The 23,107-nt window shown below is 50.5% G+C and overlaps 2 protein-coding genes across 7 annotated transcripts in view; one reads left to right on the top strand and one right to left on the bottom strand.

The window, feature by feature from the left end:
- The first annotated feature begins 232 nt into the window (after nt 1-232).
- PSMG4 (proteasome assembly chaperone 4) lies at nt 233-10,335 on the top strand. 2 transcript variants are annotated; one of them, XM_080654262.1, is made up of 4 exons: nt 400-698; nt 5,790-5,865; nt 9,020-9,152; nt 9,287-10,335. In XM_080654262.1, the coding sequence occupies exons 1-3, from the start codon at nt 525-527 to the stop codon at nt 9,139-9,141; spliced, it is 372 nt and encodes a 123-aa protein (XP_080510388.1). In that variant the 5' UTR covers nt 400-524; the 3' UTR covers nt 9,142-9,152; nt 9,287-10,335. The 2 variants fall into 2 exon arrangements, with proteins under 2 accessions (XP_080510387.1, XP_080510388.1); XM_080654261.1 differs by lacking the exon at nt 9,287-10,335 and having other exon boundaries at nt 233-698; nt 9,020-9,207.
- Nucleotides 10,336-11,038: 703 nt separating this feature from the next.
- The window catches only part of SLC22A23 (solute carrier family 22 member 23), a gene marked incomplete at its 3' end in the record, with an annotated part of 186,367 nt that continues 174,298 nt past the window's right edge, over nt 11,039-23,107 (bottom strand). For 2 of the 5 annotated variants that reach the window (XR_013959858.1, XM_080654829.1), the window contains one exon: nt 11,421-15,286. Coding sequence is in view for 2 of the 5 variants with exons in the window: in XM_080654829.1 (XP_080510955.1) it covers nt 14,908-15,286 (379 nt within the window). Of the gene's footprint in view, nt 15,287-23,107 lie in introns of all 5 variants that reach the window. The other 3 variants (XM_080654830.1, XR_013959859.1, XR_013959860.1) reach the window with 3 other exon arrangements.

The following is a 23,107-nucleotide window of genomic DNA, read 5'->3' as shown; positions in this document are numbered from 1 at the left end:
CTGGAATTACAGGGCTACTAGCAGGGGGTGGATTTTGGTAATCCAAACCCAGATGATATGATGGGAGGTGGGTGCTCTGAGTGCTTAAGGAGCTACTTAAGTAAAATAGGGTTGTCTTTGTTGGGCCTGTCACGACCTGGGAAGACGCTGCGCCTGGCTCCAGCACGTGAGTGGCAAGTTCAGGCGGGCGCTCGGGGCTCCCTTAAGCCACGGCGGCCGGCCCTGCCCCTGTGAAAGACGAGAGCGGGTTTTCCCCGCGTCCAACGATGTACAGGAGCGCGGGTTGAGGCCTGCTGGGCAGCGCAGCCACCACTCCGTCTGCAAGGCCCAGGGAGCTGCCAGGCCCCGCCCGCCCGGAACCCGGCGGACCCCACCCCATGCCCCGCCCACTTCCCGGTACAGAAAGCGAAGGCGCGCTTGGCCGCTCGGCGCTCGGTGCTCGGTGCTCGCCTGCTCGGGTCTGGCGGGACCGGCAACAGCAGCCGGGAAGGGTCTCGGGCTGGCGGGCCGGGGCGGCTAGCGGCATGGAGGGTCCGCGGGCTGCCGCGGGCGGGGACGTCTCCCTGCACAACTTCAGCGCGAGGCTGTGGGAGCAGCTGGTGCACTTCCACGTCATGCGGCTGACGGACTCGCTCTTCCTGTGGGTGGGGGCCACGCCGCACCTGCGCAACCTGGCCGTGGCCATGTGCAGCCGCTACGTGAGTGCGGGAGGGCTGGGGCGACGGAGAAGCGGGAAGAGGGTTGCTCGGGATACGGTGGGGGCGGTCCCTGGGCGGCGGGAGCGGGGGCTGGGCCGGTGGGACGGCGAGGGGTCTGCCGCCCGTGGGGGCCTCAGGGCGCGCGCCCGGTTCCCGCCGAGGAGACCGCGGGTTCGGTTCTTCCAGGCCTGCGGGCGTGACCCTCTGGTCTCCAGAGTTCGTGGGGCCGTGGGAGCTCTCTAGAGCTCTTCCTGTGATGTCGGGGGAACGGAGGTCGGTCAGCACCAGCACCACCCGGAGGGGTGCCGTATGCGGTCAGGCCAGCACGTGGGACCTCCGACGGGTCCCTCCTCGGCACTCCCGCCACCCTGCGGGCTCCTCCACTCTGCGGGCTCCATCTCTCCTTCGCTCCAGTAGTTGGAGTGTCCTAGGGCTCCATCGTGAGTCCTCTGCTCCCCGTCACATCGCGCCCTGGTGGGTGGCATCTGAGTTTTCATGCCCTCTTTGTATTGACCGCACCGACATTTATGTGTTTCTGCTACAGACCTTTTTACTGAACTTCAGACTCCTGTGTCTTTACTTGGAAGTCTAATGCGTAGGCATAATAGGCATATTCAAGACCAAGCTCTTGACCTATTCCCTAAACCTGCTCCTCTCACAGCCAGGCACCCCTGTTATGGTGACTCCACAGGACCCTAGGACTTATCCTTGAAACCTCGCCCACACTCCACACCTATGGCAGTGAATCTGTGAGCACTGCTGTCAGTCAAAACATACACGAGTCAATGTTAAGTCAGAGAGAGAAAGACAAATACAGTAAGATTTCACTTACGTGGAATCTAAAAACAAAACAAAACAAAACAAAACACACAAAAATGAACAAACAGAGCAAAACAGAAACAGACTTGCACATACAGAGAATAAACTGATGGTTCCAGAGGGAATGGAGTGGGGCATGGGTGAAAAAAGGTGAAGGTGAAAAAGAGGTGATAAAACAAATAAATCATGCCCAGACGGTATGGCCCAGTGGTTGAGCATTTACCTGTGAACCAGGAGATCACAGTTCAATTCCCCGTCAGGGCACATGCCTGGGTTGCGGGCTCATTCCCCAGTGTGGGGCATGCAGGATGCAGCCAATCAGTGATTCTCTCTCATTAATGTTTCTGTCTCTTTCCCTGTCCCTTCCTCTCTGAAATAAATAAAAATATTTTAAAAAATAAAATAAATAAGTCATGGGTATGTGATGAGGCTTATTGTGGTGATCATATGGTAAGGTATACAAATGTAAAATCACTATGTTGCACATCTGAAACCAAGATAATACTGTGTGTCAACTACACCTAAAAAAACCCCCAAAAACATAAGGAATCCAATCACCTCTCATCTCCTTAACGTCTGCCTCTCCCCTCCTCCTCCTGGCCCCCCACCAGGCTTGCAGCATCTGTCCTCTTTGGCTGATTTACCCTCCCCCCCGCTTCTTTCTGTATTAGTTTCTTAGAGCTGCTGTAACAAATTAGGTGGCTTATAACAACAGAGATTTGTTCTCTCACAGTTCTGGAGGCCAGAAGTCTGCATTCAAGGGGTTGTCAGAGCTGGTTCCTTGTGGAGGTTCCAAGGGAGGAACCATGCCACCTTCTGGTGTGCTGGGAGTCCTTGGTGTTCCTCAGCTGTGGCTTCATCACTTCAGTCTCTGCTTCCAGTGTTTTGTGGCCTTCTTCTCTGAGTGTCTCTGTGTGTGTCTTCTTTTCTTATAAGGGCATCAGTCATAATAAATTAAGGGTCCACCCTACTCCAGTGTGACCTCATCTTAACTTATATTTTAACTAGAGGCCCGGTGCACGAAATTTGTGCATGGGGGGGTGTTCCCCTCAGCCCAGCCTGCACCCTCTCCAAACTGGGACCCCTCGGACATCCCTCTCACAATCCGGGACCGCTGGCTCCTAACTGCTCACCTGCCTGCCTGATCGCCCCTTACTGCCTCCCCTGCCGACCTGGTCACCCCCAACTGCCCCCCCTGCCAGCCTGGTCACCCCATGCAGCCTGCTGTTTAGTCGTTTGGTCATCCCTAACTAACCCTCCTGCAGGCTTTGTTGCCTCACACAGCCTGCTGTTTGGTTGTTACTGTGACGGTCGGCGTCCCGGACAATTTGCGTATTCCTCTATTATTAGTAAAGATTATTTCTGCAAAGACCTTATTTCCAAATTAAGTCCCATTCACAGGTACAAGGGGTTAGGTCGGACATGGACATAACTTTTTGGAGGACACAGTTCAACCCACAACAGTGCCTGCAGTTAGATATTGTCATTCCTTTCCTCTAGACCAGCGGTCGGCAAACTCATTAGTCAACAGAGCCAAATTTCAACAGTACAACGATTGAAATTTCTTTTGAGAGCCAAATTTTTTAAACTTCTTCTAACGCCACTTCTTCAAAATAGACTCGCCCAGGCTGTGGTATTTTGTGGAAGAGCCACACTCAAGGGGCCAAAGAGCCGCATGTGGCTCGCAAGCCGCAGTTTGCCGACCACGGCTCTAGACCTTTCTAGAGAGAAACTCAGAGCACAGTCCAGAGACTTTCAGTGACCCACCAGGCCCTGTTATCTGGGAGAGCTCCCTTGCTTGGCCTCCTCCCTGCCCACTCCCTGGCCCTTTGGCTGCTCTGGCGCACTGGCATGCCCCCAGCTTTTGCTCCCTCTGCAGTATTGTGGGTATTGGGGTTTGTCTGTTTTATGACAAGCTGCTGTGTTAAATTCTAGTTGAATGAATGAGTGAGGAACCCTCAGGGAATTCCCCTTTTGCTAGGGGGACTGACAGTAACCCCAGCCAGCCAGGCAGTAAGACTGGTAATCTCTGAGGGGCCCCAGGGATGGTGGGAAATGAGAGGAGTGAGCCATCAAGCAGGAGCTGGGCAAAGCTTTGGGAAGGAGACGGCCTCTGGATGGGCCTCACACAGTATCCCTCTTCCCTCTGGCTGCCCTCCTCATAGGCCTTTTCCCTTCTTCTCACTGTTCTTTTTCTGGTGTGTTTTCTTTTTTTTCATTTCCAGTGGGTACCAGCCAGTGGGCCTTTGGGCAGGTGGCAATTCTAGGTCTTCCTTCATTGGAGGAGAAGAAGATGAGCCTAGAGGGGCAGGGGGTTATCAGCTGTGCTGTGTGTTTGGAGGTCATAGTGCCCTGGAGCCACTTCACCTTCTTTCCTAACCCTAAGGCTGTGGGCCCATGGGGTAAGACCAGGCATCGATTCCTCGGATCAGTTTCAAGGCTCCTACTGTGGGTGGCCATGGTAGTCTCACCTCTTGCTAGTCTTAGCTCTTAGTAGGGTGTATTTTCTCAACTGGAAAGTCACCTTACATCAAGATTGGGGAAAAGGAAAAGGAACCACTCCCACCGACTGGCCACAGTGTGCCTACACATTGTCCTCCAGGGACAGAGGACTGGGCCAGCTGGAGAGAAGAGGTGTAGGACATAGCTTAGGGCAGGGAAACACAGGTTCCAGTGGACTGGGGCTCACACACTGCAGCCTGTGGCCTGGCTCTCATCTCCTTTTGTGATAGGGTTTTATTGGAACACAGCTATGCCCATCCTTAATAGGGTCTGATAGCTTTTGCACTCTGATGGCAGAGTTGTCTATAAAACCTAAACCGTCTACCTACCATTTGGCCCTTCTTAGAAAACATTGAATGGCCCATGAGCAGGGGATGGCTCCAAAGGGTCTGTGAGGTCTCTCCCTCTTCCCTTTCCCCCAAATCCTCACATGTAAGACTAGACTATGTAGAACAAAACTATACAACTTTTACTCATCCAGCTGGCCTGCCTTGCAGCGAGCAGGTCTGTGTGATGCCAAGAGAAGCTGCAGGGCCCCAGCGGCAGGAGGGAAGCGGCTTGGGTCCAGGGAAGATGGGGTGGGGGACCCTTTGTGCTCAGAGAACTAGGATGCGCCTGGGTGAGTGGAAGGTGGCCCTCTGGCCACAGTAAAGCCGTGTAGGCATGTGTCTACCTGGAAGACCAGCTTCACATAGTGTGATTTCAGAAATAATGAAGGAGAGGAAAGGGTAACTGGGTTTTTAGTTTTGTTTTTGATCAAAAACAATCTGTTAAGGTAGATTTTCTGTTTTCAGGAGGTTTAACTGTAAATACTATTAACAGTTAAAACGTTGAACTTGAAATCTGTAAACAGCAAATTCATTAAGATCACATTTTTGTATCTTTCTCAAGGAAAAATCATGAAGTGAATGTTTTTATTCTTTTCATCTTTTGCAGACCTAAACAGATTCTGTCTCGTATTGAAGTAACTTGAACCCTTGGAGATAAGGAACAGTCTCTGGTCTGTGCGCTGCTCACAGTAAAAGGAATTTTGGCCATATTATAAGTTAGAGGGTTTTTTCATTTTCATCAAGGCCTTTTTAACGGGAAGGGTAATTACTTCCATTTTGTAATTGGAAGTAAGATTACCTCTAGATTTCAAAGGAGCCACACTTACTTATCTTTAGTTTTATTGCTTCTTATCTGAAATGAGAATTGACCAAGTATATCCAGAAGTTTTTATTTTCATTATTTGGACACTGATGGCTGGTGCCCTTTTGCAGAGTCACGGGGCCTTTGTGCACTTGAAGAGGCCAGACACCCTTTGGGGAGTGGAGCTGTGGTTCTCCATCAGGTGAGGAGGTAGGTGTCCTGCCTCCTCTGCTGCTGGCTGCCAGGGTAAGGGGCCCGCAGGCACTTGGCACCCAGACTCCGATAGCTTCTTTTTAGCTCTGGCCTTAATGATCTTGTTTGCTTCCATCTTGGTTGTGATGTTGCCCGTCAGCATGCTTTGGAATTTCCAGCACTAAACCACACCCTTAGTGTGAAACAACTCCTGGGACTATTGACAGCACGTGATACCAGCGTCAAGTGGCTGCTCCTCATCTCTCCCGCGTGTGAGCTCATAGCATAGAGGGCCAGCCCACCTGGCTGCTGACACCGATGCCAGGCCTTCTCTTGGCAGATGTGTCTGACCTCCCAGGACCTCCGCTGCCGCCCGTGTGAAGAGTCAGCAGCGGCAGAAGTTCAGCTGATGGAGAAGCCGCATTGGACTCTCTGTTTTCCTTTCAGGACTCCATCCCTGTGTCCACCTCCCTCCTCGGAGACACTTCAGACACGACCTCCACTGGCCTTGCCCAGCGCTTAGGTATGTACCCATGGCGGCTGTAGGAGCAGCCAGATGGGGCCTTGCTGTGTGATGGAATCGTGAGGCAAGTCACTTTAGAAGTGAATTTTTATGTCAAGAGATAAATCAACTCATTATGGCAGAGTAAGCCTAAACCTTGGTGTATTGTGTCTTCTTAGGAGGCACATCCCTATCACGTGGTCCCACCACTGTCTCAAATCAGCCTGTGCCTAGGGGACTCCCCTGTCATGCCCTGGCTACTGCCCAAGCTTCTGAGGGATGGGTGACTTGGGTCCTTCTGCAAGCACATTACTTCTGGTGGGGGTGAGTGTGAAGGGCACCACTGTGCCTGTGGGCAGTGCTGCAGGAGCCTCCTGGGCTCTGGGGGTTCAGTGGAGCCTGTGGAGCAGGGAGCCAGCCTGTGCAAGAGGGACTGTCCTGCACTCCCGGGATGCCGGCAGCGTTCAGAGGGAGACTGGCCTGGCCTCAGTGTGGTGAAGGGCGGGTGTGAAGCAAGAGCATGAAGTTGAAGGTTCCCTCTCTCCTACACCCCAGACACACTTCCTATAAATACCCAGGCATTCCGGGCGAGGACAGCATGTGTGCTGCCTCGGCCAGTGTGCGTGGTCACCTGGTCATCACAGGTGGCAGGGCCTTGAACAGTAGGGCTGCCTCTGTGGCCTCTCAGTCTTCATGGTCACCAGTGTTCCCAGCCGGCTCAGATACAGCGCCCGTGTAGTGGTGCTGGGCATGTGCAGCGAATGGGGCCCAGCCCTGTGTTTTAGTGGTGTCGACAGTTCTATCCACTTAATCCCTGAAAAGTGGAAACAAGTCAGACTGGAAGGCACCCTCGTAAACAAGACACCCACACAGTTCAGGTGGCACACAGGTGCCATGGGCAGGTTGAGGAGAGGCCACTCTAGACTCCAACAGTTCTGTGCATGGGCGGGGCGAGGCCACCAGGGCAGCTGCAGCAGCGTTTTGGGAACATCACTGTACCTTTTCTTTAGCCTGAAATTAGAGACACCTGACTAGCAAGTTGTTTGGTAACTTCGTATTAGGAAGTAATTTTAAATTTATAGAAAAGTTGCAAGAAAAGATACAGAGCATTCTTGCTTAGCTCCAGCATTCCTACTTAGCCCACACAGATTCCCAGTTGTTACTGTTCCTGTGTTCACGTCATTGTTTTTTTCTGAACCATGTGAAAGTAGGTTGAAGACATGATTGTTCCACGTGTTTCACTGTGTATTGCCATCATTTAAGAGGTAACATTCAGCCCTGACCGGTTTGGCTCAATGGATAGAGCGTCGGCCTGCAGACTGAAGGGTCCCGGGTTCGATTCCAGTCAAGGGCATGTACCTTGGTTGTGGGCACATCCCCAGTAGGGGGTGGGCAGGAGGCAGCTGATCGATGTTTCTCTCTCATCAATGTTTCTAGCTCTCTATCCCTCTCCCTTCCTCTCTGTAAAAAATAAGTATATTTTTTTTTTAAAAAAGAGGTAACATTCATGTTACACACCTCTGTGTGCCTGCCTGAGACAGTGAAGATGAAGGTGTTCATAGTTCTGGGCCAGAAAACCAGTGGGTCACCACAGTGTGAACGACAGACTGGTAGTGCAGGGTGGTGGGCGTGCATTTGGTGCGCCATAAGTTTTTTGTGCCAAAAAGGAGGATGTGTCCTTGAGATGGAGGGCTAATAGTAGACTGTATGCAAAAAACTAGGGTTCTTTTGATTTCTTTGTTTTATTAATTTTCATCTGAGGATTTTTTCTTTTTTAGAGAGAGTGAAAGGGAGTGGGGAGAGAGAGGAAGATTTTGATGTGAGAGACACACTTCGATTGGTTGCCTCTCACAGGTGCCCCAACTGGGGCCGGGGATCGAACTTGCAACCCAGGTTTGTGCCATTGACTGGGAATTGAACCCATGACCCTTAGGTGCCCTAGCTGACACTCTAATCGCTGAACAACACCGGCCAGGGCGGGTTCTCTCTTTTTTTCTTTTTTAGTTTGTGCAAGTGATGGGGGCTTTGTCTAGAAGGGGTAATGAGAAGAGAGCAGGGTCCCAAACAGTGTCTTCTGTGGAAGATGAAAAGAAGTCAGGAAAGAGATGATAGAGAGTTCAGGGCAACCCTAGAAGCATTGGAGGCTGCGGTGTGGATGAGAACCCCCCTTACCTGTGTGGCTCTGGAGGGCAGCGCTGGTTGGGTCTGCTGGGCAGACAATGCGGCGTGCACAGTCTTACTCCCTGTAAGACCCTGTCTTAGCAAGTAGAGAGATTAGAATCAGAGCAGCCCTTCTGGTGGACAGGGAATTTCCTATCCCCTGACTGAGGGCAGGCCGGGCCGGTATCCCAGTCTCACCTCTCCTGACCACCTTTTTGCCTTTGATGCTGGGTTGGCGTGGTCATCTGAAGTCCTTGGGATGGGAGGGTGGGTGCGTGCCTCTGTGGGGAGGAGGAGTTTGCACCTGCTCTGTGTGTGGTGTGAGGCTGAGGGAGGAGGCCCCAGCTCTGGTGCAGTCACAGTATTTAGCTGATTTAGACTTGCTGCCTGACTGTCCTCAGGATGTTTGTCTCGTCTTTCATATTGATTTCTGCAGTTGGAGCTGTACACCTTAATTATTATTGGTTCTGCAGAAAGGGGCTAAAACATAGCCAACGTCAAATTGAAAATTAGGTAATTTGTGTGTGTATGTGTATTTGCACACACATATAAATATGTATGTGCGTGTGTATCTGCATGGGTACACACAGAAATGGAGAAATGTAGGATTATTGGTGTTTTTTGAAAAGGGAAACAAACAGTGGTTCTTAAACGTTAGTATTCGGATCCCTAGAGGTCTCGTGGACGTCATTGTTGGCCGAAAGCCCAGCCTTTCTGATCCCGTTGGCCTGGGAGTGGGGCCTGAGCATGTGTGTCTCTGATGAGTTCCCAGGGGATGCTGCTGCTGTGGGGACCACACTTTAAGAACCACTGTTCTAGAGACTTAGAACGGTCCCAGAGACTTCAGTCTGCATTTGCAGCAGCTGCCTCTGAGGTCATAAAAATCAGAACTTTCTTCTCTCCCTGAAAGCCCATTGTCTTTTCCCCCTTATTTCTCAGCTGTAAGGTCTGCCCGAGGCACACAGAGTCTCTAGATATTTCAGTCATGGCTGCGTCAATGTGTTTTCTCTTTTAGCCAGGAAGACCAACAAGCAGGTGTTTGTCAGCTATAACCTACAAAATACAGACAATAACTTCGCATTACTTGTAGAAAACAGGATCAAGGAAGAAATGGAGGCTTTCCCGGAAAAGTTCTAGCTGAGGCGGAAGTGAGGATTTCTAACTTATGTACAACATGCATTTAAATAAATGAGTTGAATTCCACTGATTGTCACCAGGTTAATGTGTTTACATTTTGTCTCTAAAGGGTTAATCATTAATTCTCCTTCTTCTCCCTCACCAGACTGTGTGCCAAAAGGCTGTCATTGATTAAGCTCGGGAAGAAGAAAAGTAAAATGGGCAATAGTTGCCTTGTGACTGCTCAATGATGGAGAAAAGGGGTTCAGATGGGATTTTGTTGGGAAGGGGGCTAAAAAGACTGAAGGGTTAAATTAGTTGTGACTCTGTTGTGTCCATTCCCAGTTAAAATGGGAGCTGATAAGCCTTCCCTGGCACGTCTCTCTGCTGTGCTCACCCTCGGGCCCGGGTCGGAGCCCCACTCCTCACGACTCCCTAGGCTCTCACTTCTCTGGGCCCTGTTTCCTCACCTACAGAATGGGACTGATCTCCACTCTGCTGGGTCAGTGTCAGGATTAACTGCACAGGAATACTTTGCAAACTCTTAAGTGCAGTGGCAATGAAGATGTCAGTTATGGCTTTATCTACATGTAGATCGAAATGCTTGCCTTCATGTTACCATTGTCTTCTCTCTCTTTTTTCCCCCAAGTCCCAAGTACCTGTTTTGGTCATCTTTAATCCTTAGCTTTTTCTGCCTACCACTTGAAGTAGATTATAATCTTTTTAGTACTGAAAGGAGTTTTTAGGGGTAAAATAGGCAAGTTTAGGGAGTTTAGGAATTAGGGGGTCCATGTGGGAGAAGGACGTAGTTGGTTGTGGGCTTGGAGCTGCCAAAAGGCATATATTCACAGAGAATAAAAGGTGCCACAGAATAAGGGGAAGACATCCATTCACAGAAGATAGGGAAAAGCCACAGGGTATGGGGAGAAAGAGGAAACAAACTTTCACAGAAGATAGAAATGCTGACAAATGGGAGAAAGAGAACAGATTTTCACAGGAGCTAGAAAATTCTACCACTGAAGGGGGAGAAAAAGGGTGATACCACGTGGGTTTTGAGCTTTGAAGATGATACAGTGACCAATTGGAAGGCAGCAACAAGAAACGAACTGCAGCCTTTACAATCCTTAGGAAGAAGGAGCTTAGTGGGCTATCCCTTTGGGAACCCCTCCCTATGTGGGACTTTGTTTCCAATAAATTTCCACCTTTTCATATACCACCTTTTGTCCTGGCTTCATTCTTTGAATCTATCTGGACAAGAACCCGGGAAAGAAATCATCCTTGCCTCCTCCTGCTCAGGAAAGATCACCCAACTCAGTACCAAATGCTACACATTTTGCTTGTTTTTTAACTCTTTTTCCCAAAGGCCAATATTTCCTGGGTCAGTGGCTCCTAACCTTGGCTTCACATTCAAATCTGTGGGGGAGTTTTCACAGGCTGCCTCTGTGTCCCCCTGCCCGAGACGCAATGGCCTGGGGCCCAGGCGTTGGGTTGAAAAGCTCCCAGGTGCTTCTCAGCACAGGCAAGCCAGAGGACCACTGGCTCCTAATCTTTGGAGCCCACCTGGCCCCATTTTGTTATTGGAGGCTGATAGTTTAGGGCAGTGGTTGGCAAACTGCGGCTCGCGAGCCGCGGTTTGCCGCTCTGTTGACTAATGAGTTTGCCGACCACTGGTCTAGGGCTCTGTAACACTTCATGCAGTGGTAAAAGCTTTGAGCCCGTGGTAAGCAGCCAGGGGTGGTGACATTGTGGCTGGGACATAAAGGCATTTCAGAGCAGTAGGTGTGGGGTTTAAAATGTTCCCTCCTTAGCAGACTTCCTGTGCTAGCCTCCCAGGCTTCAGCCAGTGTCATGGAGCTGAGAGCTCAGTAGGCACCCTCTCTAGGAAGAGTAAGTAACACAAAATCAGGGCTATGGAGAGAAGAGTTTGTTATAAAACTTTATTAAAGAAACATTGTTTTCTTATGAAAAAATACTACATTAGAGAAGATGGTTTTGGTTATCAGTCTTTCCTCATAGAATCACAGTGTCAGATAATCATTTCTCAACCTTTCTGGGAACTTGCAGGTCACAGATTAGCAGGACATCAATACACAAGAGAAAAGAACTCTCAAATTTACTGATGGCCCCATTTCTCAGGTGGTTTAGACCGGCCCTGAATAAACAGTCTGTGTTTAGTAATCCTCTCTCTGTCTCTGCCTGCCTTTAAGACCAGGACTCTGCAAGCAGATGAGGGCCACCCACCCTTCCCAGGCCGAGTGAAGACTCCGTTCACAGAGGCGCTAAAACAGGGACTCAGCAAGGTCTGAATAAAGAGTTTTTATTACTTGTAGTCAATGGTCATGAAATGCCCTTCATTGGATACCATCAGATGAGGTAGGGAAGACATTCCAGAGGAAATTTGTTAATGGGGCAACATTTTTATTTCTGTACATTTACATACAAATTTTCCTCAAAGGTACAACAGATGTGACATCATGCAGACATTATCTTTGAACGACATAGTTCAGAACTCGATAGGCTTGTGCTATGAATGAGCACCTCCAGAGTGAGCCCGGTGGATGTGCAGTAACACGGTTCTGACTAGGAACCTCAAATGTTGGGGCGGCAGAAAGGACAAAGGGAATATCCCCACTGGACAGAACACACTGTGCTGCTTTTTCAAAACACGCTACAGCAAAGCGAGGCATCCTTTGAAAGTGAAGCATGGGCTTTCCCCAGCACGTGTGCGCGCGCACGCCACCTAGGGGCTGGGAGGTGCGATGGTCACAATTCATTTAATGGCACTTCAGTCATTTCTTGTTTGGCTCTGGGAAGTGGTATTGTTTGAGTGCAGTACTTCCTCTACGATATTCATTTTGCTTTCTGTTCTGTGGCCAAAACAACTTACCAGCCCCTTTCCTCTAGTTGCAAGTAGTTATACTCTTTTAGAAAACAAAACATTTAGAACTTTTCCTTATTTGTCTTGAGTGCTAGTACTTAGGGTACTTGCTCTGAGTTATGATTCACTTCTGGAAAAGAACAGATGAAGAGCTGTCCAGCCCTGCCTCAGGCGTTCACATTTGTGCATAACTTATTGAAAGGGGTTACAGCTCACCAGTAGGATAGCAGGATGCAAGAGTGGCTGGTGGAGAAGAGTGGCTGCAGCACATACCTGGAGGTGACTCCCCGGGTGGATAGGAGGTGATGGGAAAGTGGACTTGAAATGGCAGGTGTCTGTGAACTGTTTCCCTACTGACCACAAAGGAAATAGGACTGAGGAGTTGAAGCTTGACCAATAGGTGCTAGGGAGCTGGTGGCTGCAGCCCCTTCCCATGCAGAGCAAGGCGGGGCTGGATGTGTATCAGGCCCAGTGGGCCCTGGCCACCTTGCCCACTTGGCATGGCATTTCACAGAGCTCAGCCCACAGGGAAGCTTTTCTGCTTTGGCTACATTTGATAAGGGTGTTCCTTAGAGCTTCAGATATTCTTAAGCTAACCCAGCAACAGAAGAGGAGCTCGGCCTAACCCTGAAGAGGAACAGGAGTTTGTAAGTGCTGTGCCTTCCCTCCACCTTCCTAGAGATTACCGACAGCACTCTGCAACTCTATCACATTTTAAAAGAGGCCTCTGCGATCAGTGAGAGAATGCTACACTTCTGTAGTACAGTAAGGGGACTGCAAGGTGCCCTGGTGCTGGGGTGATACAGACATACACCTGGCCAGGTGTAGGCCCAGGACCTCACTGGCTCCTACCCACCTTCCTCAACTGCTCAGGTGCTTGACGGCTGCATATGTCATGTCCTGGATTAATGGGTCTTGCTGCCAGGTGGCTGGTAGCAAGTACTCTAAAAAAGGCAGAAGGTATTCAACAAGTTTGGCACGCGGAGGCTGCACATTTGTAAGAAAGGCCTTTGTAAAGTAAGGTGAATGTGGACTCACATGGTAACATGGAACAAAAGTGACCTAAGAGATGAGGGAAGGCGAGGATGAGTGGGGCTTGAAATAGGGAGACTGGCCAGGTGGCCTTCCTTCCTAGGCAGCGGCCCTTGGACGAGGCTGGAGACCTCAGACCCTGTTGATTCGACAGAAAGTACGGTTTAGTCACTGGAATCACACACACTTGCAAGTTTCACCTCCTCACCATGTTTTTTTTTATCAAGTCATCATTTCCTATTGAAGTCCACCAGATTCAGAGGGGAGTGGTGGGCAGAGACAGTAAGAAACAGGCCAGGTAGAAAGCTAGAAGGGGAGAAAGGGAAGTTAAGTCAACCCCTTTTCAGGCCCTTTGAGTTCTAGCAACTGTCAGTTGGAGGTCACCTATGTCACAGGCCCGAGACTATGATTTCCTGGGAAAAACACAGCCCATGACAAAGACACATGTCACAAAGTGGGGGGTGGGGTGGGTGGATAATTCTAGAAAGGACCCAGGCTGTCTGAAAAATCAGGTGCCTATGTTGCTCAAGGGGGTGCCTGCCTGCGCCAATGAAGCTTGTTTCTTAGTGCCCCCCCCCCCCCCCCCCCCGGCGTGTCCTTGTGGAGGCCCTCCAAGCTTCCTCTGAAACACCCTCAGGTGGAGAAAGCCTGACGTGAAAGGGAAGAGGAAGCCTGCATTGTCTGGGACAAGCAATGAACTCAATGACAACCCTTGGCTACTGGGGATGGGAGTTGAACTTTGGGGAGTTATTGCTTCCTCTCAATTGGTCTTGATGCTTTAAGAGAGGCAGGAGGTTAGTTGGACTAACCTGTGAGCATCCCACTGCTTGTCCCAAGCCCCACCTCTGCTGAGGGAAGTGGGAGGAAGCAGGAAGCAGGAAGCAGGAAGCAGGCAAAGGCAGGCATGAGGGGGACCGGCTCCCACAGGTTTGTAGTCTCAGCGTGAAATCAGTGGGAGCTGACAGTCATCCAAGCTGGTGATGCTGTGTGGTGTGCTCCAGATGTGCATGCCACTGTCTTTGGGAGTGCACCCCACCCTCTGTGGGTTTGCCTTAGTCCTCTATTTCAGTTCTTGTCCCACTGGTTTCCCTTCAGAAAGTAGCCGTGTTTTCAGGTAGTGCTGGGAAAAGCTGATGGTGGAGGGAGCTTTCCCGCGGAGCCGGATCTGAGGAAGCATTAATGCTAAATGCCTCACACCTCAGCGCATCTAGTCGTGAACTGAACCAGGCAAACTTGGGTCAGAAAACTGGCGACACTGCCACGAATCATTTACGATTTGTGGTGAAATGTTGAAGCTTTTCCCCAAAGCGTTTCCAGCATCCAGTACAAAAGGATGATCTTGAAGGAAAGATTAAGCTGGTTTTAATGACATTCGTGAGCTGCTTTCTCCCAAAACATGGACCAGAAGCTCTGACCCTACAAACAAAAAAACTTTCAGACCATCAGCCTCTCTGGCGGACACCTCATCATTTACATTTCAGCGTCAGCGCAGTCTGAACTGCTCACGGTGTGGTGTCTGCGCACAGCCGGCAGCCCTGGGGGCATCTGGCCGCTGCCCGCGGGGAGACTGGGTCCCTCTTTCGAAGGGGGTGGTTCTATTTCAAGATCAGTGAGAGGAAAGGGAATAAAGTGCTTCTCGTAAAAATGACCAAAATAAATACAAACATTTAATGGCAGAAAAGAAAGTCTTATTTCCAAAGAGCCTGCTTCCTCACATGATCCTTAGAGTGCTGGAAAGACTCCCCCCACACCAGCGAAGGTCCTGTGCTCCCACGGCGTCAGTGCCCTGTGTGCCCGGCAGAGCCATGTGTGCTCGCAGCCACATGTCTGGTCCCTCGGTGACCCTGCGCGCAGCCACCCCCACGGGCCCAGGTCTCTCAGGGCAGGCCGCGCGCAGAGCCACAGGACCGCACGCCGTTGGCTGCGGTGCTGTCGGGCAGCGCGTCCCCCGCAGCCGCGGCATCATGGAGGCCCGAGTAGTCCTTGAGCTCTGCGTGGGTGAGCAGCAGTGGCTGCTCGGCCTTCTTGTGCGGTAGGAGCGGCTGGCGCGTGTAGTGCTCCCCGTTGGAGAGGCTCTCAGGCAGGCTCTGGTTTCGGCTCTCGGGCAGCAGGAGGATGCAGATGATGCAGATGAGCGTGCAGCAGGCGAAGATGATGTGGTGCAGGAAGTAGCCTTTCTGGTTGTGCAGCTCGATGATGGGCGCCGTCAGCATGCCGAAGCCTGCGCTGGCCAGCACCAGCCCCAGCCCGCCGCACCTGCAGGAGGGCCGAGCACCAAGGTTAGTGTCCACGGCCACCCCCGCGCATGGCACAATGGATCCCAGAGTGCGGACATGGCGAAGTCACAGCAGATCCCGAGGCCTGGCTGGGGCGTGGGCACCAGGCATGCCCCCACCGGTGCACCCCCATGTAGGATATCCAAAACCACCTTCATCTGGGCCATTTGTACACCACCTCTAGTTCATGTAATACTTTCCCTCGTTTAATTTGAAAGACAACTTTATAATGTCACTGTAAACGGAAAACTATCTCTTGCCATAAATAATGTACATGCAGTGAAAAAGAGAGTAGTATTAAATTCTGCTCTTTTCCCTTGCTCTTCATTTAGAAAAGTAGTAGGGGGGCTGGTTGGATTACCAAGGGTTAAAGGTGTTAAAGACATACCAACACTAGCAGACTTTCTCTTTGCCACAATCAGAGATTTGAAGACACTTTGTGAAAACAGTATTTTCTCACTGTGAGTTGATGTTATTTACTGTCGAGTCCCATGTATTTCCTAGAATCATTCTGCAGCCCAGCAATGGGAGTGTCCCATCTCTGGGAAAGGCTGTTCCAGCAGCCGTGCACTGATGGAGACATTCCCACCCATCGCACTGAGCTCAAATAGCACCGAACAAGCCTGGAGCCTGAGCCACTTGCCACTCCTCTGCCACAGGAGGGGACCTACCAAACACTCCAAAGGTATTGTAGATACACAGCAGTGGGAAAAACCATCAAACCTCCAATTAATGGCTATTTGGGCATAAAGATGTAATTTTGGGGAGAAGGTGTTATGTGGACACCAAGAAAGCAGTGCAGTGCTAGGCTGCAGGATAGAGGACCATGGTATTCAGGTGTCAGAAGGTAATGGTCCTACTGTCCCACTGGGCCCTTACTTACAGGACAGACAATTGGCTGGTCTCAGAGCTCTGGGGCAACAGGGAAGGGGCCGGGCGAGGAGGTCTCATCTCAGGGGAAATGCAGACATTTGCCTCACCTTAGAGAGCAGGTGCAGACCAGTAGGCAGAAGGTCCAGGGATGCAGATTTCAGTTGGTTTAAATAACTTTCAAATGGACCTGGTCAAGAGTTAGGTACTGCCCTTTAGGAAATGACATTTACTCTTGGATGTGCTTATGAGGCAAAGGGGCTCAAGGGTAGGCCCCTGTAGCATGTGGGACACAGGAGCTCCCAAGGAGCCCGTGATTCCCTTGGTGACACTGTAGGTGCCTCTAACTCACAAAAATACTGACCTTCGAGGACACAAGGTACAAGATCTACACTAATAAAAGAGAAACATGCAAATTGACCGTACCCCCGCTACGCCCACAAGTCCCGCCCATCAGCCAATCAGGAGCAAGTATGCAAATTAACCCAACCAAGATGGCTGCGGCCATGGAGCGAGCAGGAGGCTTGGGTTTCCCTGGCAATAGAGGAAGCCAAGCTTCCTGCCCACTCTGGCTGGCCCTGGCCTCCACTCAAGGCTACAAAGTTTCAATTATAGAAGATAAATAAATCCCAACAAAAATGGCGGCAGCCACAGAGCTGGAGAGAGCAGGAGGCTTGGGTTGCTCCCGGCGATGGAGGAAGCCAAGCTTCCTGGCCCGCCCTGGACTCCACTCAAGGCTACAAAGTCTCAATTGTAGAAGATAAATAAATCCCAGATACCAGGGCTTCTGCTTGGGTCGCCAGGGGGCGTGGCCAGCCTGCAAACCACCACAGGCCCCTTGCCCAGGCTGCCCCACGCCCCAAGGGAACCCCCACCCTGATCCGGGGCACCCTTCAGGGCAAACCAGTCGGCCCCCACCCGTCCACCAGGCCTCTATCCTATCTAATAAAAGAGTAATATGCAAATAGACCATCACTCCAATACACAAGATGGCTGCCCCCATGTGGTCAAAGATGGCTGCCCCCATGTGGACACAAGATGGCCGCCACAAGATGGCCAGCAGGGGAGGGCAGTTAGGAGGGACCAGGCCTGCAAGGGAGGGCAATTGGGGGCAATCAGGCCAGCAGGGGAGGGCAGTTGGGAGGGACCAGGCCTTCAAGGGAGGGCAGTTAGGAGGGACCAGGCTGGCAGAGGAGGGAAGTTGGGGGTGACCGGGCCTGCAGGGGAGGGCAGTTAGGGGCAATCAGGCTGGCAGGGAAGCAGTTAGGCATCAATCAGGCTGGCAGGGGAGTGGTTACGGGGTGATTAGGCTGGCAGGCAGAAGCAGTTAGGGGCAATCAGGAAGGCAGGCAGGTGAGCAGTTGGGAGCAGGCAGTCCTAGATTGTGAGAGGGATGTCTGACTGCCCATTTAGGCCTGATCCTACCACGATCGGGTCTAAACGGGCAGTCGGACATCCCTCGACGGGTACCAGATTGGAGAGGGTGCAGGCTGGGCTGAGGGACACACCCTCCGTGTATGAATTTCGTGCACCGGGCCTCTAGTCTACATATAAAAGTCAACTGTGTGTCTACATGCTAGCAACCAACAAGTTGAAGATGGAATTAAGAGAATTTCTGTCACGATAACATCAAAAGAGTAAAATACTTAGAAATAAATAACAAAGGAAATGCAAGACTTGTGTGCTGGAAGCTATAAAGCGAATGCTGCTGAGAAAATTTAAAAGATTGTAAAAAATGGAGAGACATTCCATGTTCATGGATTGGAAGACTCAATATTGTTAAGATAGCAATTTTTTTTCTGAATTGATCCAACACAATCCCTATCAAATTCCAAGATGACTTTTTGAAAAATAACAAAATCAAGGACTGACTTTTCCAATTTCAAAACTTACTATAAAGCTACAGTAACTAAGGCAGTGTGGTGCTGGTGTATTGATAGGTCAAGGGAACAGGATTGACAGTTCAGAAATAAACGCTTACATTCATGGTCAACTGATTCTGACAAAGGCAAATTCAGCAGGAAAGAGACAGTCTTTTCAACAAGTGGCATTGGGGCAACTGGATATCCACGTGCAAATGAATAAAGTCGGACCTTTGCTGCCCAGCGTACACAGAAATGAACTATAAATGGGTCACAGCCCTAAATATAAGGGCTCAAACTATAACACTTCTAGAAGAAAAGGGAAAACATCTTTTTCTTTAGGAAAAAAAAAATTACTTACACATGACATCAAAAGGAGGATACATAAGAGAAAAAAATGGCCATTTGGACTTTAAGAAACTTTAAAAGTTCTGTCCTCCAAAAGACACTCTTAAGAAAATGAAAAGAAAGACCATACACTGGGAGAAAATGTTTACAAAGCATATGTGATAAAGGACTTGAAGATAAGCCAATTTAAAAAACTGGCCAAAGATTTAAATAGACATTTCTCCAGGGAAACTATAAAATATCCAATAAGTACATTTGGAGACATGCAAATCACAACCACAGTGAGATACTATTTCACGCCCCTAGGATGGCTATAATTAGAAACACAGACAATAACAAGTGTTGGTGAGGATGCAGAGAAACTAGAAGCCTCATATTGCTAGTAGGAAAGAAAAATGGTGTAGCCCCTGTGGAAAAGCTTGGCAGTTTCTTAAAAAGTTAAGTATAAATTTTTATGATCCAGCAATTCCACTCCTATGCAACATGAAAACCTGTGTCCACACAAAAATGTACCAGCGAATGTTCATTGTAGCATTATGCATAACATCCAAAAATTGGACAGAATTCCATTGTCCAACTGGTGACTAGAGAAACAAAATGTGGTCTGTCATATACAGTGGAATAGCATCTGTAATAAAAAAGGAACATGGATGAATTTCAGAACCATGCTAAGTGACTGTAGGAATCCATTTATAGGAAATGTCCAAAAGAAGGCCAGTCTATAGAGACAGGAAGCAGACGAGTGGCTGCCTGGCTCTGGGAATGGGAGGGAGACTGCAAGGGCCATGAGTAATTTTTGGTGAAAATGTTCTGTAATTGGGCTGTGGTGAGGATTGCACTGTCATTGCACTACATACTAAAAGTGCATAGATGCTATGGTATGTTAATTATCCTATATAATAAAAGCCTAGTATGCTAAGTGTCCAGTTGTCCAGTCAACCAATCAAAGTATAATATGCTAATGATATGCTAAGGCTGCTTAACCGCTCACGATGATGAGCACTGACCACCAGGGGGCAGACAGTCGACTGGTAGACCAGTCACTGTGACGTGCACTGACCACCAGGGGACAGACACTCAACGCAGGAGCTGCCCCCTGGTGGTCAGTGTGCTCCCACAGGGGGAGAATCACTCAGCCAGAAACTGGGCTTACGGCTGGTGAGCACAACGGTGGTGGCGGGAGCCTCTCCCACCTCTGCGGCAATTCTAAGGATGTCCCACTGACAGCTTAGGCCTGCGTGGGGAGCGGGCCTAAGCCATCAGTTGGACATCCCCCAAGGGATCCCGGATTGTGAAAGGGCACAGGCTGGGCTGAAGGACACCCTCCCCCCCAGTTCACGAAGTTTGTGTGTGCACTGGGCCTCTAGTACCTCAATAAAGCTGTTAAGAAAACCCCAAAACTGTTCCACCTGGGGCCTCCTGTTGATACAAATAACCAGACATTTAGTCTAGAAGGTCGCCCACGCACGCCTCACTTTTCTTCCTGAGAACTCAGAGATTGTCCAGGCTCCCCTCTCCCTTCCACCCTGCTGCCTGGGTGGGAGTTTCTGTTCTGCTTTGCTCTGCAGGCCTTCTCAGGGGCGTTATGTCCCCAACAAGGGAAAGAGAGACCCTGCCTTTGCTACCTGCCGTCCTACTACAACACCCCCTCTCTGGCTGGCCAGTCCAGGATTGGGAGGGTGACAGGGTGCATCAATATTTCTGCTTTGTGGCACCAACAGAGAGGTGATGAGAGCTTAGACAAGCAGAGACTATCAGCAGCAAACCTGTAGGAATCAGTTAGACATTGTGGCATGTTGGGGCTCTCCAGGTGGACAGCTGGACCTAAGGGCCACCTTAAATCAGACATACAGTTTTATGATAAAGAAAGAACAGAGCAGAGTCTTGCAAATATTTTTTTTTCTCAAAGAACATAACTTAAGAATGGCAACTGTGTGTGCATGGATGGGATAATGGGTGGTCTCCCCCATTTTGTCATGTTTCATAATGAAAAAAAATAAATTTCTCTCTCCCCTTCTCTCTCAAAATTAGGAATGGCCTTTTGTGTTTGCAGGTAGCAGCCCACCCCCAGAGGGTGTGGCCTCAGGCACAGCAGGTGCTGTGTGATTCATAGGTGAGGAGGGTGGCAAACACTTCTCCTTAGGTTGCTGCAGGCTAAGACCCAGGCTGGGCTGCAAGACAGTCTCACCAGGCGCACTGCCCTAGGGACAAAGCCAAGCCTGAGAGTCCCTGGCGCTTCCCTTTCCCAGCCCCCTTCCTGTCCAACTCCTGACCAGCTCAGGCCATGCGGGTTACACTCCCCTCACTAGAGTCTCCCACAGGGATCCTCCCATCTCCTCAGACTTCATTTCCCCACTGCTGACAAAGTGCCCTGTCTAGAATACAGAGCTGATCATGCCAGTCACTCGCTCCAAATCCTCCCATGGCTCCCTCCTGCCTCCAGATAATGCACAGCTCCCAGGGCTCCCCCTCCCTGCTGCCCTCCTGCCCGTTGTCCCCTCCAAGCCCTCCCTGGGGCTCTCTCACCCTGCTTCAGCTAAGCTCCGTGCTTCACGCCCAGCCCTGCCAGGTTCCTGGGTAGGTAACTGCCTCATGTGCTTAGTGAAGAAGGAGCCATGACTTGTCACTAGTTCAAGTAGAGGAGCATCAAGACGAGCAGTTGGCAATCAGGGCCACCCCACCTCGGGCAGCCCACACATAGGCAGGTCAGAGCGAGCTGCCTCACAGACGCTTGTTGCTACACAGGCAGGAGATGCAACAGTTAAGAGAACAGGTGGCCTGGGTCAGAGCTCTGCTCCACCATCCACAGCGTCCCCTCTGTGAGCCACAGGGAGAATCTGTAAAGGGGTAGGGAGAGCAGCACAGCGAGCCACCCCAGGTGGAGCAGGTTTGCTGCTGATAGTTTCTGCTTGTCTAAGCTCTCATCACCTCTCTGTTGGTGCCACAAAGCAGAAATATTGATGCATTCCTAACTTCTTTCTTGCTGGATTAATATTAAAGTGACAAACAGCAGGAGGTGAAAGGAAGACCGCTGAGATCAGTAGAGTGGGGTTGGGGGTGTTTGGTGAGGGATGAGGAGGAACCTGACAGCAAGGCCTGAGCTGAGCAAGTTCAAGAACTGAGAGGCTAAAGAGAGGAGGAGCCAGGCCTGCCTGGGTGGCTCAGTTGGCTGGAGCGCTGTCCTGTCCGTACACCAAAAGGTTGAGGCTTTGATTCCCAGTCAGGGTGCGGGTTTGACGTTTCTTTCTAACATCAAAGTTTCTCTCTTTCTTGATCTCTCTCTCTCCCCTCCTCCCTCGCTTCCTCTTTCTCTAAAAATCAAAAGAAACATATCCTCGGGTGAGGAAGAGAGAGAGAGAGAGAGAGAGAGAGAGAGAGAGAGAGAGAGAGAGAGAGAGAGAGAGAGAGGAGCCTAAAGCCTCTAGGATAAGGTAGAGGTAGAGACCTACAGGCTGGCTGAGGTTCGGGAACAGCTTTGGTCCTTCTTCTCCTCCCCAGTCCTCTCAACCAAGCCTTGCAGACAATGCCTCCTGAAGCTGCCTCCCTCCCACCACCCTCTCCCTTCCAGAGACTTCTGCTCTGGCTCACTCCCTCCCCCCACACCGCTCCCATGCATTCACCTCCCTCCTCCCACACCACTGGCTGCTCCCTCTGCGCCCTGGAATCCAGTCCCTGGTACAGGCTGTGCAGGCTGCCAAGTGCTCTGCCCACTGCCTTCCCTCCCTCCCGGTGCTCCCACCATACCCTCAGCACACCTGACTTTATAGCTCAGACTTACTCATGTTTGCATGTCTGTGAGGCTCTTATTCTTCAGTGGTTTTCCAGGGCGGGACCAGGCCTGACTCAGTTTGCTAGCCCTAGCCTCTACCCAGCCACTGGCTGAGAGCTGGCTGGCACCTGGGTACTCACTTGGTATGGCCCCAATCACTCCCACCACCCGGTGTTCACACCCTGCACCTTGAGATGAGCTGGATCTGGCAACTCACTTTTTGCTAATAAAATGCAGCAAAGGTGATGAGATGTCCCTCCATGATTAGCTTACAAAAGACTGGACTTCCAGCAAACTCTCTTGTTGGCTTTCATGAAGCAAGCTGCTGTGTTGTTGAGGTCCATGTGGCCAGAAGGTGGCCCCCAGCCTAAAGCCAGCAAGGAACAAGGTACTTGTTCAGCGAGGAACTGAATACTTGTTACAGTTTGAATGTGTGTGTCCCCCCAGATTCATATGTGAACTCCTAATCCCCAATGTGATGGTAATAGAAGGTGGGGGGGCCTTTGGGAGATGATTACATCATGAGGGTTGAGCCTCCATGATGGGATTGGTGCTCTTAGAAAAGGGCCCCCTGAGAGCTCTCTGACTCCCAGCATGTGAGGATGCAGCAAGAACACATCATCTGTGAACCAGGAAGCAGGCCCTCACCAGATACCAAACCCGATGACACCGTGGCCTTCCCAGCCTCCAGAACTGTGAGAAATAACTTTCTGTTGTGTATATACCACCCACTCTATGGTATTCTGTCATAGCAGCCCAGATGGATTAAGAAACCTGCTGGTTACCGAATGAGCTTGGAAGTGAGTCCAGCTGATTATGGCCTGGGGGAGACCCTGAAGTTGAGAGCCCAGCTAGGCCATGCAGGCTGCTACCCACAGAAACTGTGATAGAATAAGCATAGGTTGCTTTAAGCCACTAAGTTGTGGGGTAATCTGTTACACAGCAATAGATA

The sequence above is a fragment of the Plecotus auritus genome, assembly GCF_963455305.1.
Source record: "Plecotus auritus genome assembly, chromosome: 2".
NCBI classification, from domain to species: domain Eukaryota; kingdom Metazoa; phylum Chordata; class Mammalia; order Chiroptera; family Vespertilionidae; genus Plecotus; species Plecotus auritus.
Note: the sequence above shows the minus strand (reverse complement) of the source record. Positions and strands in the feature narration are given on the sequence as shown.